This window comes from Tursiops truncatus, chromosome 11, assembly GCF_011762595.2.
Source record: "Tursiops truncatus isolate mTurTru1 chromosome 11, mTurTru1.mat.Y, whole genome shotgun sequence".
Classification (NCBI taxonomy): domain Eukaryota; kingdom Metazoa; phylum Chordata; class Mammalia; order Artiodactyla; family Delphinidae; genus Tursiops; species Tursiops truncatus.
In genome coordinates, this window is record NC_047044.1 from 20134961 (window position 1) to 20153993 (window position 19033).

The 19033-nt window shown below is 37.5% G+C and overlaps 1 protein-coding gene across 1 annotated transcript in view; it reads right to left on the bottom strand.

The window, feature by feature from the left end:
• Positions 1-19033, bottom strand: part of UTP20 (UTP20 small subunit processome component) — a 92280-nt gene that overhangs the window by 15931 nt on the left and 57316 nt on the right. Inside the window, exons 34-46 of the mRNA XM_019952567.3 lie at positions 18800-18850; positions 18543-18695; positions 17066-17221; positions 16376-16516; positions 15648-15785; positions 11581-11720; positions 11243-11325; positions 8109-8398; positions 6525-6664; positions 6159-6315; positions 2871-2969; positions 1962-2129; positions 477-643 (exon numbers count right to left, since the gene is read on the bottom strand). Of these exons, the coding sequence (XP_019808126.2) occupies positions 477-643; positions 1962-2129; positions 2871-2969; positions 6159-6315; positions 6525-6664; positions 8109-8398; positions 11243-11325; positions 11581-11720; positions 15648-15785; positions 16376-16516; positions 17066-17221; positions 18543-18695; positions 18800-18850 (1883 nt within the window). The remainder of the gene's footprint in view (positions 1-476; positions 644-1961; positions 2130-2870; positions 2970-6158; positions 6316-6524; positions 6665-8108; positions 8399-11242; positions 11326-11580; positions 11721-15647; positions 15786-16375; positions 16517-17065; positions 17222-18542; positions 18696-18799; positions 18851-19033) is intronic.

Below are 19033 nucleotides of genomic sequence, written 5' to 3' on the forward strand. Positions count from 1 at the left end.
TTAAATGAAGATGAACAGCAAGGGGACACTCCCTTCCTTTGATTTCTGAAAACAAATGCCAAGGAGTCTCTTTCGGACTACAGAAGCAAAATTCAAAGGAAGTTTACAAATAAGGTATTTAAAATCTTGGGAGGTCTAAATCTCTGATCAGAACAAGAAGTATATATTTTAAGTCTATCCCAACTTTGATTCAATAAATATCTAAAACAAAAGTGGTATTAAGTAAATGTCAAAATAATTGGTTGCCTTCACAGCTACCGCATTCAGCAGAAACAATCTTGTGTTGACATGTATTACCTGGAAGGACCTCAGCCCAAACACCACAAAGTAGTACCATCTTACAACTCAGATAAACATACCTTTTTTTCCCTACTAAAGCAAATTATTAAATGAACCCACTTAAGAGTAATTGAGTAATGAATGGCTTATTAGAAGTATGAACCTAAAGGATAGTTGTTTTTTTTTTCCAAACTTACTTTTCCTTCTCTGTTAACAGGGGTAGATTTTCGCTGACCAAACCGTAACTAAGCAACAGAATGGATTCTGCCGTCATTTCCTGGTTTACAAGTAATCCTGCTATGATTCGACGTAAGGTTTCATGAACTTTCCGGGCCAGTTTTAAACTCGTGGTATTTTGCAAGATCTAAAGGCAGACATAAATGCACGCTGAGGTAACACAGAACTGCAGTTTGATTTGTTATAATAGTAGTTTTCTTTTATATATTTACTTTTTAAAATATGCTTTTTGCTAATTAAAAAAGAAGCACATTCTTAATAAAATTTCAAACATAGATATAACATATAAAGTCAAATATACCCATGACCTCAGCCCCAGAGATAACCACTGCCAGCTGTGTATGCCGCTGGATTTCTTGTGCCTCCGTGGCACTCTCTTTGTTGATGAGGTCTGGGCACAGGGCTGGAGATAGGATGTGACGCTTGGAAGATGTCAGCCTTCCAAGTGCATTAAATGGGGTGGTTTATAGGCAAACACATACACATAACACAACATCAACAAAATGCAGTCACTGCTCACAGGAAACCATGCTAAGGAAGTGGTGTGACGGCCAGGCCTCAGGGTTGTACATTAGTTATTGGGCCAAATCAGAGGAACTTAATGGGACCCCAGCACCATCAACCCCAGTACAACCCTCAGCATGTCATAGCTATTCCCCTGCACAGGACATGGATTAGTAACTTTGATTACCTTGGAGGGACTTGATAATTTACATGGAAAATAAGTGTGCTTTGTCAACTCTTTTTCATCCTCAAAACATATCTAACATTCTTAGATCAGGCTCAGATAAGCTAAATGCATTCTAGGAACAATTAGGGAGTTAATCTAGCACCAAACATGTGGAATTAGCACAGAGAACACTATGAAGGTAGGTAAATGACAGTCCCTGCCCAATAGGAAAGGCAGAATGAAAATGGTGGAAAGAATGTGAGATTTGGATCAGAAAGATCTGGAATTAAATCCTGACTTTTCTCCTTAGCCATGTTCCTTTCTATCTTTCTAAGCCTGAATTTTCTCATCTGTAAGACGGAGGTACTGTCAATCTCAGGGGACGGTTGTGCAGATTAGAAGAGATAATGAAGCACAGTGCTAAGAACATGGGTATCTGCTCAGTAAACGCCAATTCTCTTCCTCCTGGCAATCTGGGAGCAGCAGTCTGACTCCAAAGGCTATGTTCTTAGCTGCTGACGGGACCCAGCTCAATAATTCACCTGTAGTTCAATTCTTGTCGCCTTTCCTTTTGCATCTCATGGTTTATATCAGGGACTCTGATTCTTGGATCAGAATCCAAGAATCAGAATCAGCGGAACCAGAATCCACTGAGCTGCCAGCCACATGGTACTGGTGCCCTTAGCACCAAAGCAAATCATGATGCTCAAGGCTCTTTTCAAGAACTCATGATACTGTAAGGTGGGGATCCCCTTTAGTACATTCAAGTCCTTACCTCTTTTAGTGGAAGGATAAGTTTTGTAACCTGATCTTTTCCTACAAACTTGCCCAAGATTTCATAAGACTCATAACTCTTGCTTCTTCGTGCCTCCATGACCTTGGAGAGGATCTGCTTTACTTCCTTTTCTTCAGCAATGGCACCAAACAACTCATGGTTAAAAATCTTTAAAAGAAAAAAAGCCAAATGGCCATTATGTGCACTCAGCAACTTACGCCAACATAAGCAGTCTCTGAAAATGCGTGGTATGTCCAAGTCAAGGATTAAAATTAGACAATAGGAATTTCTATTAGATTTCACTTTTTTCAATGTAGTTTAGGGACCAATTACTAAAACAAAAATACAGAAACACTTCAAGGTTTACACCAATGGAAAACAAAAGAAAAATACCAGGGAGATTTACATATATAATTGTATAATATATAAACAGGCACTTCTTTGATATTATCAAAGAGTAGCTTAATTTCTCTTTAAGAAATTCTCATACTTGTAACTTAATTATCAAAATAATGCATTTATTAAAAATGTAGTGTCTACATTTTTAATGAATAAACAAACGATTGTGTGCCAAATTTAATGTCTTTCTAATCCTACCCCCCAAATTATCATATTATCTGATTTTAAATTGTTATTAATTTTTCACTATTCTAAATAAAGCTCTAATGAATATACTTTTGTACAAACTCCAGACCACACCTCTGATTTTACCAGCTTGAGACCTACTAGCAACAGCAGAGTGCCCATCTCACATCACTTAAGTCTCAACTTTTTAAACCTCTGCTAGCCTAAGAGATGAGATAGTACATTATTTTCATATTTATAGGCTATTATTTCTTATTTTGTGAACTGATTTGTGTTCTTTGGCCTCTTAAAAAAAAATTTAGAATTCCTTTCTCTAAATCTTACCTCAATCATTATATCCAAACAAGAGTCCAAATTCCCAACTTGCAGCTTGTTGGTGAGGCCTTGCAGCAACATGTAAACAGTGAAAGTTAGCACATGGACCTAAAACGAAATGTATAATAAGAATATGGATGGCTAAGAGCACCACAGTAGAAAAAACAAGATTTAGAAGTACGGCAGGTGCGCACTCAGATTATATATCTGTAATTATTGCAGGGAGAAGCTTTGACAAATGACACATACTTATATCACTGCCTAAAATCCTTTAACCAGATGGTCCCTTTGTAGAAAAGATGCTCAGAAACACATCACCATGCTTAGGTTCTATTATTGTGACTAAATCAGGCCAATGATTTATAAAGAAGAGCACAAGTCTTGAACTTTTAAAAACCAACCTGTGAATTACGGAGCCTGCCAACGTTGAATGCAGTCAAACCCGGTACAAAAAGTGTTATGAAGGAAACAAGTTTTTGCCCTTCACAGTGATCACAGCTAACGTTCCTTAGAGCTCACTATGGGCTAGGCACTGTATTAATACCCCACAGGTACTGAATCATTTAATCCTCATCCACCGTATCTATGGCACAGATGCCACATTATCAGCATTTTCAGATGAAGAAGCTGAGGCACAAAAAGGTCAATCAAACTTGCCCAAGGTTACATGAATAGGAAATGGTGGAGTCAGGATTTGAAACGAGATGATGCCAGAGTACACAGAGTCCACGAAAGGGTGTATTCTGTATACTGCTTCCGGTGCTGTAAATTATCAAGGTAAACATCAGATAATGATCATACACTAAGAAAATACACCTGGCTGTCAATATACAGATTGGATTTTAAAGGCATAATTTCATATGTACCTACTTATGATCTTTAAATACTTTTACATATATAAAATATTTGCTGAGGACTTTATATAATTTTTAAAAATCCTTTTGGGGGGGTGAAGAATGAAACTCGAAGCGTACAGTTTTGGTTCTGTCTACATGATTAATACTAATACCCAAACTGCTGTTCTCTCATCCTTATTTTACTTACTTTAACGAATAATGAGACAGACTGGAAGAACAGGTGGTTAAAGAAAAATGGGCTACTTGTTTAAATACCTCAGGCACTCAATTAAATGTGTGAATGAATCCTCAAAGACAGCTGTACTGTATTCATCCTGGTATGCTCAGTGCCCAAGAGCACCTCACACAAAGTAGCCAAGAATTACAGGCTGGTTGAAAGAATAAACATGGAGACTGACAGGGGCTCCGGTTCCAGGTGAGATGGAGAAAGCACACTCTATCCTGTCTCTCCCACTGAGTGCCGCTATAAGCCCCAGACAGGATGCACAGAGCTGCAACTGGGGAAGAACACCAGAGTGCAAGTACCGCCAAATTCCCAGTGCGTTTACCCCCGTTTTCTATACAGTTACAGACTGCAGCAGCCACAACTCTGCTGGGAGACCTTCCTTTCCCATTGGGACTGCAGTTCTGAGAGGATGGGCCAGCTTTTCTCCTTCTCTGTCTTGCCACCACTTAGCCTCTGTGTGGGTACAGCTGTGGGAAGTACATGGCAAAGTGGGAGAAATAAAGTCCCAGCTTTCCAGCTGGAGGTGTGAAATCAGTGGAAAAATAATGTGTTAGCAAAGAATCAGAAGATATTAGGGACTAAATGGAAACTTTACAACTGAAAAAAACCAAACAGACCAATAATTGAAATAAGAAAATTTACTAGATGGGTCCAATAGCTGGATGGAGATTAAAGAGGAAGGGGTCAGTGACCTTGAAGATGAATCAATAGAAATCATGCTATCTAAACAGAAAGGAAGGAGACTGAAAAAGAAAATAAAAATGGAGCCTCAGGGATGGATGGGACCTCACAAAAAACTCGAACAGGAGTCCCAGGAGAGGAGAAAGAGTGCAGTGCAGAAAAAGTATTTGAGGAAATAATGGCTGAAAACTCCCCAATGTGCTTGAGAAGCTCAACAAACCTCAAACAGGGTAAACCCAAAGAAATCCACATTCATAATCTAACTGCTGAAAAATAAAGACAAAGTCTTTTAAGCTGCCAGAGAAAAATAATGCATTACTTAGAGGGGAAGAATAATTTAATTATTCATCAGAAAGGCCAGAGGAAGTCGCATGACAATTTTACAGTGCTGAAAGAAAAGAAATAACTGTCAGTGCAAAAGTATATATCCAGTGACAACATCCTTCAGGAATGAAGATGAAACAAAGACATTCACAGGGGGAGGAAAACGAAGAGCATCCGTTGCCACCACACTTGCTCTATGAGCTTGCCTAGACCAAAGGGAAATGACACCAGGAAGAAATGTGGAAATTCAGAAATGAAGGAAGAGCAGTAGAAATGATAAATATCTGGGCATATTTGAGGATTAAAAGCAAAACTCTAACACCGCTTGGTAAGTTTTCAACATATAAGTTTTCAGCAAAGTAATACATAAACAACTTTTAAACAAAGGAAGGGTGAAGGGATCTATAGGGTAATAAGGTTTTTACATTCCACTTGAAGTGGTAAAATACTGATTCTAAATAGATTATTAAAAATTAAGTATGGATATGGTAACCTGGAGCAACCACTAAAACACTATACAAAGAGAGACAGTGACAATGAATACTGATATTTTTAGTGTGTTACTTATAACCTATAGAATAGGAACCTACCTATGAACAAATTAGGACTTGGAAGGTCAAGCTAACTACCAGAAGTCTTGGCTGGGTACTTGAGAAAAACAAGTTGCAGTGTTCCTCAAACTTTAGATCACTCAGGGATCTTATTAAGATGCAGATTCTGTAGGCCAGGTGCTGCTGATGCCACCTGTCCGGGGCCCACACTTGGAGTAGCAAGACCGCCAGGTAACTATTCAAACAGCTTTGTATTCCACCTGGTGTTCTTATTAATTTTATGACATGTCATACATTTCAACTCAAACAAATGTCTATGTTCTTTATTGTTCACATGTGTGGCTATACGTTCAATATACATTCAGTAAGAATTTTATTAAGAACTCAGAGAATACAAAACTTGATATCAAGTGATTTGAGAGAAAAACACAGGTTATGAAATGCAGGTCTATAAGGATCTTTTAAGAAATTAAATATAAGGGCTTCTTAAAAAACAGATTTTTAAAAATACTGATTAAAAATTTTTAAATATGCTTGCTTGCTCTCTCAGTAGATCAACTTTACAAAAGATAGACCCAAAGTATCATGACTTAGTGTTTAAAGTGCAACTATTTGAACCCCAACCCAATTTGAATATAAAGTACATGATGCAATTTACCTGATAGCCACGCACAAGGGTAGTCTGTAATTCTTTTAAAATATATTGTAGGTAATGCACACCCAGATCCTCTATTATTTTTGCCAGAGTGCTGCGAGCAATGTCTCTGATTTCCTGTGCTCTGTTCTTGAGGAGGGCACACACTTTCAGCAAAATACTAGAACGTGAGAAATTAATTGACTAATTAAAATAACAGAACCAAATAAAAATATAAATATCCTTTAGTTTCTGAATCACTCATAACCCAAATTATGCCCATTAGGATTCTAAATTACAGCAAATTGTGCCAGTACTTCTCTTCCTGACAAAAGAGAAGAACCAATTTTTGAGTTTCACTGAACTTTTCTGATTTGTCACACAACATACCTAGGCAGATTAGCTTCCATAACTTCCTGTGGAAGGGACTGCATTAGTTTAACCATGGCAAAAGCTAAAGGAACTCGAACTACTTCCTCATCATTCACAACCTTTGATTTTATGAGTTTGTGTTCTTCTTCTCTTTTAGTCTGTAAGAAAAATTTAGGTTAAACTAAAACAAAAGTAAATGGATTAGGGACCTACCAACACTACAACTTTGCAGTTGAAAGATAAGCTCTTTTGATATATCTTATATCCATTTCTAAGTTTAATGTCTTAAAAAACAAACTCAATTATGCAATTTGATAACCCTCCAAAAATTATAAAAATAATATGAATAAGAATATTCTTTCCAAAGGAGCAATCAACCAATCAATCAATAAATAAAACCAAGTATTCACTGATGTGGGGTTAAGACTGTTGTGTAATATTTAAAAAGTCACATAAAATTTGTGTTAATTGGGACTTTCCGGTGTTTAAGTGACATCGTTGGTACATAAAAAATATGGTGCCTCAAATAAACTTTATTTACAAATATACAAAATGATGAAGTCGGTATTTTACATCAGGGGTTGGAAAATTTTCTGTAAAGGGTCAGATAGTAAGTAATTTTGACTTTATGGCCGCTATTGAAGCTAGTCAAGTTTGCTGTTGTAAGGCAAAAGCAGAATTAGACAATATGTAAATGAATGGGGTGTAACTGTGTTCCAAAAAAACTTTATTTACAAAAACAGGCTGCAAGCTAGATTCAGCCCATGGGCCACAGTTTGCCAGCTCAAGTTTTACACTGAGAAGGAAAGGCTCTGGCTTCATGAGAATGCACTCCTAAAATGTTACCCCTATTAAACAAGAAAAAGATGTACTTTTGTTTTCTTCCTTTTTTTAAAAATTTTTTGGGGGCTTCCCAGGTGGCGCAGTGGTTGAGAGTCTGCCTGCCGATGCAGGGGACACGGGTTCGTGCCCCGGTTCGGGAAGATCCCACATGCCGCGGAGCGGCTGGGCCCGTGAGCCATGGCCGCTGAGCCTGCGCGCCCGGAGCCTGTGCTCCGCAGCGGGAGAGGCCACAGCAGTGAGAGCCCCGTGTACCGCAAAAAAAAAAAAAAAAAAAAAAAAAAATTTTTTGGTCACACTGCGTGGCATGCGGGAATCTTAGTTCCCCGACCAGGGATCGAACCCACGCCCCCTGCACTGGAAGCATGGAGTCTTAACCACTGGAATGCCAGGGAAGTACTGAAAAAGATGTATTTTTGAATAGCACAGAAGTGGCCAAGAAGTAGAAAAGGGAAACATACTCTAATTTTTAATAACCTTTTTTGGAAATGGGAGTCATCTTAATATCTACTTTGGAGATAGAAAAGCATATATCTACCAGTATCAGAATCATAATGAAGAAGAAACATTACTACGTTAGCTGTACGAGATGAACCTGAAGATGATGAGATAAGAGAAGGGAGGTGAACTGTGAAATGTAGAGATAAAAGAAAATCCAAAAGCTGATGTCAATCCACATAGTTAGGAGCCTCAGTCTGACAGGGCCCCACGGACACCCCACAGGGTCACACAGACCTGCTGGGCCCCAAACAGAATGATTACCGTAGATGCCAGACATTTATGGAGCCTGGGTAGGATGTCCCCAGTTATGGTTCCTTGTATATTTTTAATTGTTTTCTCCAATTCTTCCTTATTCCAAGGAAGGAAAGAGATGGACTTTGTGATACACTCGGATTCCTTAGCTGCTGTCCCTTCACAATCATCTGGGTCAGGGTTTTCCAGCTCTTCATTCTTGTCTGACAAAGTCTTACATCCATCTTCCTTCTCATCGTCATCCATATGCTCTAATTCCATGGCTTCACGCTCTGGCAACTCAATCTCTTCTATGGTGTCTATGTTTAGTAAACAACAAAAATCACCTTAAATTAAATAAGGAAACAACACAGTTGTGTTAAGTAGTCTTTTCTACTAACATCTAATAAAAAATATCGCTGACTATAAGGGCAAGATAAGGGCTGAGGAAACAGCAGTAAATGAGAGTGTTACGGTCCTTCATTTTCTTACAGTTAGCCTAATGAGGAATAGAGACAAGTAAACTGATAATTATAAAAAAAAAAGTGTGGAATAGTAAGCAAGTCCAGGGTACGTTGGGATCACATGGAGAGGCTGGGGGGAGGAGGGCTCTTAACCAAAAGAAAGCTTCCAAAGTACTGTGGTTGGAGGTTTCCAAAAGCAAAAACCTACATTCATGAACATGAAAATCCTAATGGCAGCCAACAAGTCTCATGCAGAAACGTACCTTATTATAGGATTCAATTTATTAAAGAAACCTGGGCAGTATCGTAGAGAAAAGTCCAGACTTGGCTCTGCTAACAAGCCATGTGACTACAGTCAATTACCTTAACCCTCATGGGCTTTGGATTCTCACCAGTAAACTGTAGACGGCACCTAGTTGCAAGGCTACTGTTAGGATTAAATGTGACAAAGCCTATACTGTGCCTAAAATATATTTCTGACACTTCATTGACTTTCAAAAAAATGATAGCTATTAGTCTTCATTTTTTTTTACTGGCTGTGCAGCTTTGGGAAAGTTACTTTACTCTTGAATCTCAATTTCTCGTATCAAAAAAATGCAGTAACTAACACCTAAGGTTCTTGTAAGGTTCTTATGAGGACAAATGAGATAATGTCTATAAAAGCACATTTCACAGTAGATGCTCACTAACTGTTTCAAACTCCATTCACACCTAAGAAGAAAACAGTGAAGTGAATTAATATTTTAATTTTTTAATGTTTCTGTTTATGTAAAATTTCAAAATGCAGATTCAATTGACTGAAGATAAACTAAGGGGCTTTAGTACATTAATTATTTAAAACACAAATGGTTTCTACAAATTCAAAACAGTTCTTCTCTTCATCAGTGTGGCTCTTGAGTGATTTGATAATGAATCAAAGAATTAGAAGATTTTGAGTAGGGACACTGCAGTAATGCAAACTAAGGGCCAAGATATTTCAATGTCTTTAGCCAAAACAATTAGAATAAATACCTTGGCCTACTTAAGTGTTTATTCCTTATTTTCCTGTGATGGCTAAATCCTTTAGAGTCTGGTGTTCAATAAAAGCAGTAGTAGTAGGTATCTTTACCTCATTCTGGTTTTAAAGCAAAGGCTTTTAATGTTTTACCATTGAGTATGATGTTTCATTAGGTTTTTTTTTTTTTTTTTTTGGCCACGCCACACGGCATGCAAGATCCTAGTTCCCTGACCAGGGATGGAACTGGCGCTCCCTGCAGTGGAAGCGTGGAGTCTTAACCACTGGACCACCCGGGAAGTCCTATCATTTATTTGGTTGGTTGGTTACCTATCTATCTATCTATCTATCTATCTATCTATCTATCTATCTATCTATCTAGGGCTGCATCAGGTCTTAGTTGTGGCATGCGGGATCTTTAGTTGCGGCGTGCAGGCTTCTCTCTAGTTGTGGTGTGCAGGTTTTTTCCTCTCTCAAGTTGTGACGTGGACTTCTCTCTAGTGTGGTGCACGGGTTCTTTCTCTCTCTAGTTGTGACGTGGGCTCCAGAGCGCGTGGGCTCTGCAGTTTGTGGCACACGGGCTCTCTTGTTGAGGCACACAAGCTCAGTAGGTGTGACATGTGGGCTTAGTTGCCCCGTGGCATGTGAGATCCTGGTTCCCCAACCAGGGATCAAACCTGCGCAACCTGCATTGGAAGGTGGATTCTTTACCACTGGACCATCAGGGAAGTCCCCCATCATTAGGTTTTTAAAACACATCTTTTAACAGGTTAAGGAAATTTCTATCTATTCCTTGTTTGATAATTGCTTTTATTATGAATGGATATTGAATTTAATCAAATGTTCCCCCTGTGTCTATATAGATGATCACATTTTTTTGTTTGCTAATGTGTTAAGTTCCATTAACCAATCACCAACTTCTTGAGTTAGTGGGGGCTTCCTCTTTTTCAGTCACCTGAAATAGCTGATATAAGGTTGAAATGATCTATTCCTTGAGTGTTTGTAAAACTTGCCTATAAAACAGTCTGGACCTGGCATTTTCATCAGAAGAAAATTTTTAACTACAGATTCAATTTCTTTAATCATTAGAGATCCATTCAGATTTTCTATTTCTTCTAAAGTCAGTTTTTGTATTTTATTTTTCTAAGAATTTGAACATTTCACCCAAGTATTCAAATTTATAAGTGCAAAGATCACTATGTTGTTTTAACTTTTTCATTTAATTGTGATCTTTTAAAATTCCTAGTATTTATTATGCCTTCTATTGTCATTGGTCAATCTTGTCAGAGGTTTGCCAATTTATGATCTTTTCAAAGACTGATTTTTATTTCTGATGATCCTTTCTGTTGTATCTACTTTATATTTCATTAACTGTTGCTCTAAGTTTTAATTCTTAGACTTTCTTTGCATTCACTGCTTAACATTCTTTCTACACATTAAGGTGATATAATTGAATTTCTGTGTGAATAATCTACAGGTCAGATTTTTTTCACCCATACAATTTAGTCTGGACTTCTCTACTGTTAAATAAGTTTTTTACAAAAATACTCAAACCATTCATTTTAACTTCCTCCTGACTCATTCACTGGTCACTGCTACAAGAGCAGAAAAAGGGAGTAAATTGAATTTTGCTATCTTTAATTCATGATCATGAAGTACCCAAGGATAGGAAGGAAATCTAGTTTAAGAAAGTTTAAAAAACTTACTCTCTTCCCTCTGAAGTTTTCTCATTTGTTCTTCCAGAGTTTTGTGGTCAAAGTGGAATGCTTCTAACACTATCACTAGCAAACTGTTAAAAAAATTTTCACAGAAATGTTCATTTGATTAATAATATCACTTGACTATTAAAAAGAGAGGAAAGTTAAAGACTTATAAACATTAAATTATTTTTACCAGTCTTAGGTATTTTTTCAGCTTAACAAGTCTTAGTATCACCTCATTGATGCAAGGTAAAAGTAAACTGAGATTGTACAAAGGTTGTTTCAGAAAATAATCCAAAATTTACATTTTAATGACAAAACAAAAATAAGCAGTTTGACCATACCTGACACCCAACTTTTGATTGATCTGTCCCGCCTGTAAGACATGAATGAAATGTTTCAAGTAATATATATATGCCGACCAAGAGAGATGTTTGCAAATAGCTCCAATAACCTCTGTGGCAGCAATGGTTATATTTTCATGCTGTAAAACAAATCAAGAGCATCAGTAAGCATTTGCAAATAAAGTACACAGCTAACTTGGTGCATTAAAAAGCTTAGACAGTAGGTGATCAGCAATTATAGAAAGGAAAGAATGCCCAAATTATACTCCATTGTTTTCCCCAAGCTCTAGGAAAAGATGCTGTCAATGAAAGGAATGACATCTTCCTCCCATTAAAGGATATTAACACATTTTGTTTTCTATTCCACTCAGACCTCCCTGATTGGTTCAAGCCTACAGACTGAATGAAGTAAATTCAATGTGTAAAAGTTGGCAAATGTCAGAATCAACTACAGATTGCACCGCTGAGCATTCGTAAGTACGATGCAACGGAGAGAGCTCTTTCAGACCACTATGGAGAACAGGAGCTGGATGTACCCTCACACCTTAAACCAGAAAAGTAGACAAAAATATATGAAACAGTTTTCAGACTTTGGGCATCAAATAGTGCAGGACAGTGACTCCTGAGAGAAAGGAAACAAATGAAATGAGCCGTATAGTTACCCCAATTCATTGTGTGGGGATAACTGTCAGGTCACAGCACATGAGAAGAAACCCAAAAAGGGCCCCATGTCTCCCTGAGTTAAGGGGGCAGAGTTGAGGCTGTGGAGCTAGAGTCCTCAGGGCAGAGAACCAGACAGAAGAGAGCTACACAGAGAAAAGCTGCCCAGAGAAAGAGCTCCTTAAGATTCAGCTGAGAACTGATCAGTACACACGAGTAAGGAGGAGACAGGGAAAGAACCACCAAAAAGGAAAAGATGAAACACTCATCTAAGACCACACAGGGATGAGAATAGATCATGTTCCTATCAGCCAGAGTAAAAAGACCTCATGATACATGAAGCATTAGGTATTCAGGTACTCAGAAAGTTAGTGCCTCAGTGGTAGGTTCAAGTAAGCACCAGACTAAAGGCTGCTTGTGCCTAACAGAGCTTAAAAGCGAGCCTCAAAAGGACCAGACAGGACTTCCCTCGTGGCACAGTGGTTAAGAATCCGCCTGCCAATGCAGGGGACATGGGTTCGAGTCCTGGTCTGGGAAGATCCCACATGCCGTGGAGCAACTAAGCCCGTGCACCACAACTACTGAGCCTGCGCTCTAAGAGAGCCTGTGAGCCACAACTACTAAGCCCACGTGCCACAACTACTGAAGCCCACTTGCCTAGAGCCCATGCTCCGCAACAGGAGAAGCCACCGTAATCATAAGCCAGCGCACCGCAACGAAGAGTAGCCCCTGCTCACCACAACTACAGAAAGCCCGCGTGCAGCAACAAAGACCCAACACAGCCAAAAATAAATAAATAAATAAATAAATATAAAAAAGAAAAAGGACCAGACTACTCACAAGTAGCCCAACTGCATCTGAAAAAAATTCTCAGGAACACTTAAATACAAAAACGTCCAGCACCCAGCAAAGTCACATTCACAATGTCTGGCATCTGAAAGATAGCTACAAGGCATACAAAGAAGCAGAAAATAACTCTAATGAGAAGAAAAATCAACCTATCGAAATGGAAACAGAAATGACACAGATGATACAGACTTAATAGTAGACACAGATATTAAAACAACTGACATAATTATTGATATATTCCATTCGATCAAGAAGGAAAAGGAAAGCATGGGCATGTTAAGGAGAGACATGTAAGAAAAAGGCCCAAATTGAACTTTTAGAGATGGAAAAGACAATTCTGAGGAAAGATACATTGGATGGGATTAAAAGTAGATTAGACAGAGCAGAAGAAAAGATCAGTGAAGTTGAAGACTTGGTAATAGAAAAATGAAACAAAATGAAACCCAGAAGGGAAAAAAGAAAGACTATTTAAAAAAAAAAAAAAAGAGTGTCAGTGAGTTATGGGACAACTTGGAATGGAATACAATGGAATCTCCAAAGTCAAGAACGGGAACCAAAAATATCTTTGAAGAAGTAATGGCCCAAAATTTCAAAGTTTGACAAACACTATAAATCTATAGATCCAAGAAGCTCAACAAACCCCAAGCACAAGACACTAAGGCACATCATAATTTAATGGCTTAAAGTCAGTGATAAAGAGAAAATTTTAAAGCCAGCCAGGAAAAGAAAAAGATATATTCCACTCAGAGGAACAAAGAATGACTTCCTTTAGAGACAATATAAACCAGAAAGAGTAGTATCTTTAAAGTACTGGGAGAAACCTCAAAACCTGTGAAATTAGAATTCCATACCTAGAAACATTATCTTTCAAAAACAAAGATGAGAAAGGACAAACAAAAGCTGAAGGAATCCATTACCAGTAGACCTGCACTACAAAAAATTTAAAGAAAGTCTTCCTGTCAAAAGTAAAATGAGGGCTTCCCTGGTGGCGCAGTGGTTAAGAGTCCGCCTGCCGATGCAGGGGACACGGGTTCGTGCCCCGGTCTGGGAAGATCCCACATGCCGCGGAGCGGCTGGGCCCATGAGCCATGGCCGCTGAGCCTGCGCGTCCAGAGCCTGTGCTCCGCAACGGGAGAGGCCACAACAGTGAGAGGCCCGCATACCGCAAAAAAAAAAAAAAAAAAAAGTAAAATGATACAGGATGAGTATTTGCATCACACAAAGGAATGAAGAGCACTGGAAATTGCTGATCTAATATGGAAGCAAATACAAAAGATCTTTTCTTTAGTTTTAAGGATCTCTTTAAAAGATAATTGATGGTTTGAAGCCAAAACAACAACAGTGTATTGTGTGGTTTAAAACTAACATACAGGTAAAACTTATGGAAAAAAAATAGTACAAAGATAGCTAATAAGCCAATGGAGATAAAATAAAATCATTAAAGGATATCCAATTAATCCAATAGAAGAAGAAAAGGAGGAAAGGGAAAAAAAAACAGAACAAATGCAGAATAAATAACAAGATCATAAATTTAAACCCAACCATATTAATAATCATATTAAATGCAAATGGTCTAAAACCAATTAAAAGGCAGAAACTGTCAGATTGGATTTAAAAAAGCAAGATTCAGCTATATGCTACCTACAAGAAACCAACTTTAAAAGTAAAATAACAAATAGGTTAAAAATAAAAGACTGTAGAAAGGTATACCATAACAATACCAATTAAAGCTAAATATAATTTATTTTTTTTGTCTACACCTCTTTCCTATTTTACTGCCATCTAACTCTGAGCTGCTTACTGGCTCTTCAAACTGGAATTTAGGGATGCATTCTTTTATCCACTTTAGAAATTCTTAAAAATTTTTTGAATATCCGGAAATAACAGAGGAAACCTATCCTTGAACAAGATCATATAATCAACAGTATAAATTCAAGTCACAAATCCTGATATTATCTCAGTTAGACTTAAATATTTATCAAGTCTTTACCATGTGCCAGGCACTGTTCTTACGCACTATGAGGTATAAAAGTGAAGACGTTCTGAGTTCAAATACCAGTTCTGACTCTATATTTTTGAGAAAGTTCTATAACCTCACATATTCTCAGTTTACTCCCCTATAAAACAATAACAGTCCCTACCTCATAGGGTTGAGTTGTTGTGAGGATGAAATCAGATTACATATTAAAGTACTTAGTATTGTGTCTGTACCTGGTATAGAGCTAAAGAAAAGGCAGCTGTTGTTTTATTTCATTTCTTATGAGCCATTTGGGAAAACAATGAGAATTAAGGCCTATGATACAAAAATAATAGTATGCCATCTTAGTAATGTGATCATTTCTAAGCGAGCAAACATTTTGTGGTTGGCCTTTGTGCGCTAATAATAGCCACCATATTTAGAGCAAGTGCCAGGCACAATTTTAAGGGCTTTAGAACTATTCTAGGACTGTAATTATGGTGACAACATCAGTATGGATGCCACCAACCCCATCTACAGTTTGGAAAAGTGTGTCATGGTACAAGGAGAAGTTTACTGGTTTCTAGATCTAATGCCCTACCTTGATCATTTTCTCATCAAAAATTGGAGCCATGGCATAAGGCATGATGTAATTCTGAAGAGATTTAGAAGACAGCACAATTTTGCCTTCCATTAGTTGTTTTGCCAATTTCTTCAAGGCTCTTGCTCTTCTGTGGATCTACGAGTCAGATAAAATATGAATTAGTCACTGAATAATCTCACCTACAACCAGCTCCATTTCAGTATCATGTTCCTCTTCCATGAAAAGATTAAAAGAGTGAAATACAGTCCATGTGTTACATGAGCAAACACTTGTGCCTTGATTTGCTTTCAGAGACATAATCCACAGTATTTCTTTACCAATGGATCCTAGAGCAACTTCTTAGGAAATGGCAGGGAAAGGTGACACTATTATTATGGTTTGTGATACCACTGAGGAAATCAGACCCCAGGAAACAATCATCTCCTATGCAAATCTGATTATCACAAAGACCAAGGAATGAGAAACTCAGAACTTTTTGGAAAATTAAAATATATCTTTTTCTTTTTTTTCCTTTTCCTTTTTTTTTTTTTTTTTGCCGCACTGTGTGGCTTGTGGAGTCTTAGATCCCCGACCAGGGATTGAACCCCAGCCCTTGGCAGTGAAAGTGCAGAATCCTAACCACCGGACAGCCGGGGAATTCCCTAAAATATGTCTTTTTAAATGAGACAGAACGGTTTGAAACACTTGTTTATAGACAAGAAAAAGAAAGAAGAATTGTCTTCTACCTGAATGTGCTTCATATTCTCAAAGAAGTCCATTTCTGGATCATGGCAATCAGTTAGCTGTACCAAGTCTTTAAATTCCGGTTGATCTGGAAAGGTTTGAATTAAACAGGAAAGCAGCGTGGTATAATCTTGTTGAATACTCTGCAAACATCGAGTTGAGAAAAAAAATTTTTTTTTAATTTTAAAAAGAATTTGCTTCTTAGGTAATACAAAGAAACACCAAAAAAGTCATTACAATTTTTTATAAAGTAAAACATTCCCACTGAAACAACAAACTATATAAAATCAGAAGTGACTGCCCTCTTCTCCGTTCCTACTCCCCTGTTAAAAGTTTGCTGAGGGCTTCCCTGGTGGCGCAGTGGTTGAGAGTCCGCCTGCCGATGCAGGGGACACAGGTTCGTGCCCCGGTTAGGGAAGGTCCCACATGCCGCGGAGCGGCTGGGCCCGAGAGCCATGGCTGCTGAGCCTGCGCGACCGGAGCCTGTTCTCCGCAATGGGAGAGGCCACAGCAGTGAGAGGCCCGCGTACCGCAAAAAAAAAAAAAAAAAAAAGTTTGCTGAATATTTATACAATCAAGTATTTTACTTAAGTGTACTAAGCCTGACTGCTTTTCTACACAACTACAGCAGAAGTAGGGAAAAACAAAAACAAAACCCACAGATAGTAGTACTTAATTGCAAACCCCAATACCTCCGTCTGGCTCTTCAATCCTTTCCTCAATTTCTCCAGGAGTGAACGATGAATGATTTCTCTATATTCTTTCTCTGTGACATTCAAAGCAGCAAGCCTTTTGATGATATTCATCAAGCACATGCTTGCATTGTCACTTAAAGACATGTCTCCTAACTGGACACAGGAAAAAACCCAAATTATTCTGTATAATAACTATAATATTGAATATTATTTCCCAATCAAAGAGTTTATAATATTTAGCCACTGTTCTGTATAAAACTCTCTACTAAGAAATGTCCCACAGGTACTTCATACTTAAGGAAGAACCAAACATAGGGTTGTGAGGAATACAGTAAGTGACTTTGAAAAGTCATGCTTACTGAGAAGTGTCAGTAATTTCAGAAAATACTATGAGATGTACTATTTTTATATTACTGATTTTGCCTTTATTTAGAAATTTGGTATTTTATCCATCATGGATTTTTTTTTCTTTTACTTTTTTTCATTTTTTATTGAAGTATAGTTGATGTAGGGATGTACTTTTTAATTAGCTTTATTTCTCAAAGCAAACAGAACAAAAGGTTCACTAAAGCCAGTTTTCAATATTCAAAATCAGGTGATCTCTTACAGTGACACAGTTGGCTGGTATAATTCTGGTTAGCTGCTTCAGAGTTCCTGGTTTAAGGAATGCAGGTTGTGAGTGTAGAGAAAGTATTCCCAACTCAGCCAACCAGGCAGTGATTCAGAATCCCTCATGTTAAAATTTGATAAGATATATGAAGAATGAGCCCAAATGGGGAGATTACTTTTTCCTATATTACTTAATCCTTAATATCAGATGAACAACTATAAAATGCCACAAAAAGATTACTGATGTCACTACATAGTTAACTATTAACCAAGGGTTTCATTTTCCACATTTTTGAGTTTTAATTCATTTTAGCAACATGGCACTTAATATAGTTGCAAACCCCTTTTATTTCTACTATATCAATAAAAGAGGGCAAACTTAAATAATATAGTTACATAACTTAAAACATTGATATTTAACTGACACACTATGAAATTCACCCTTTTATTGTACAATTCAATGGTTTTCAGTATATTCAGAAGGCTTTACAACCGTCACCACTATCTAATTTCAGAACATTTTCATCACCCCCAAAGGAAACCCATTAGAAGTCACTCTCTCCATTCTTCCCGCCCCTCACAGCCCCTGCTAACCACTAATTTACTTTCTGTCTCTGTGGATTTTCCTATTCTAACACACAGCTCTTCGACTTTTCACAGTGCTTCCACATATATTATTTCATTCAAAATGTCTGCCTTTCAAGTCATGAGCATAACAGTATGGTCTTTGCCAAACAAAATATTCTACAACTAAAAGAAATTTTATATTAAAAATCCCATCCCCCTCCAAACCAAATTAGGTCATTTAGTCATATTATCAAAACAATAAAAAAAAAATTCATAAATTTTTGTTATAAAAACCTACCTCCATGTTATAGAAACAATTATGCATAACAGGAATTAGGTAGTTAACGTCCATGGTTTGCATCTCTTTAATATAAGAGGTGATGGTCTGGAACGCTGAGAAGCGAACATCAAAGTTGATATCATCAAGATGTCTTTGATCAAAGGCGTTAAGCTATGAGAAATGCCATTGAAACCATATAAATGAAGGTATATAAATTTTAAATAAGGAATAATAATACTTTGGAAGCAAAAGAGACATAAGATTTTCTTTCTTACCTTGACAACATCAGTAATATATTTTAATCCACTATCAAAATCAGAAAGACTCTAAAAGAAATGAAAGCAGTATATTATTAGTGAATAAAACCTTAACTTGTCTGCCTGCCTCCCTTTGACTCCCTGCCACACTCCAATATATATGGAAACGTCGTATCAGCACCAGGCAAGCTGCTAATATGCATTCCACATCACAGTTATCTTTTGAAAAAGGGGTGATTTTGGGGTAAAAAT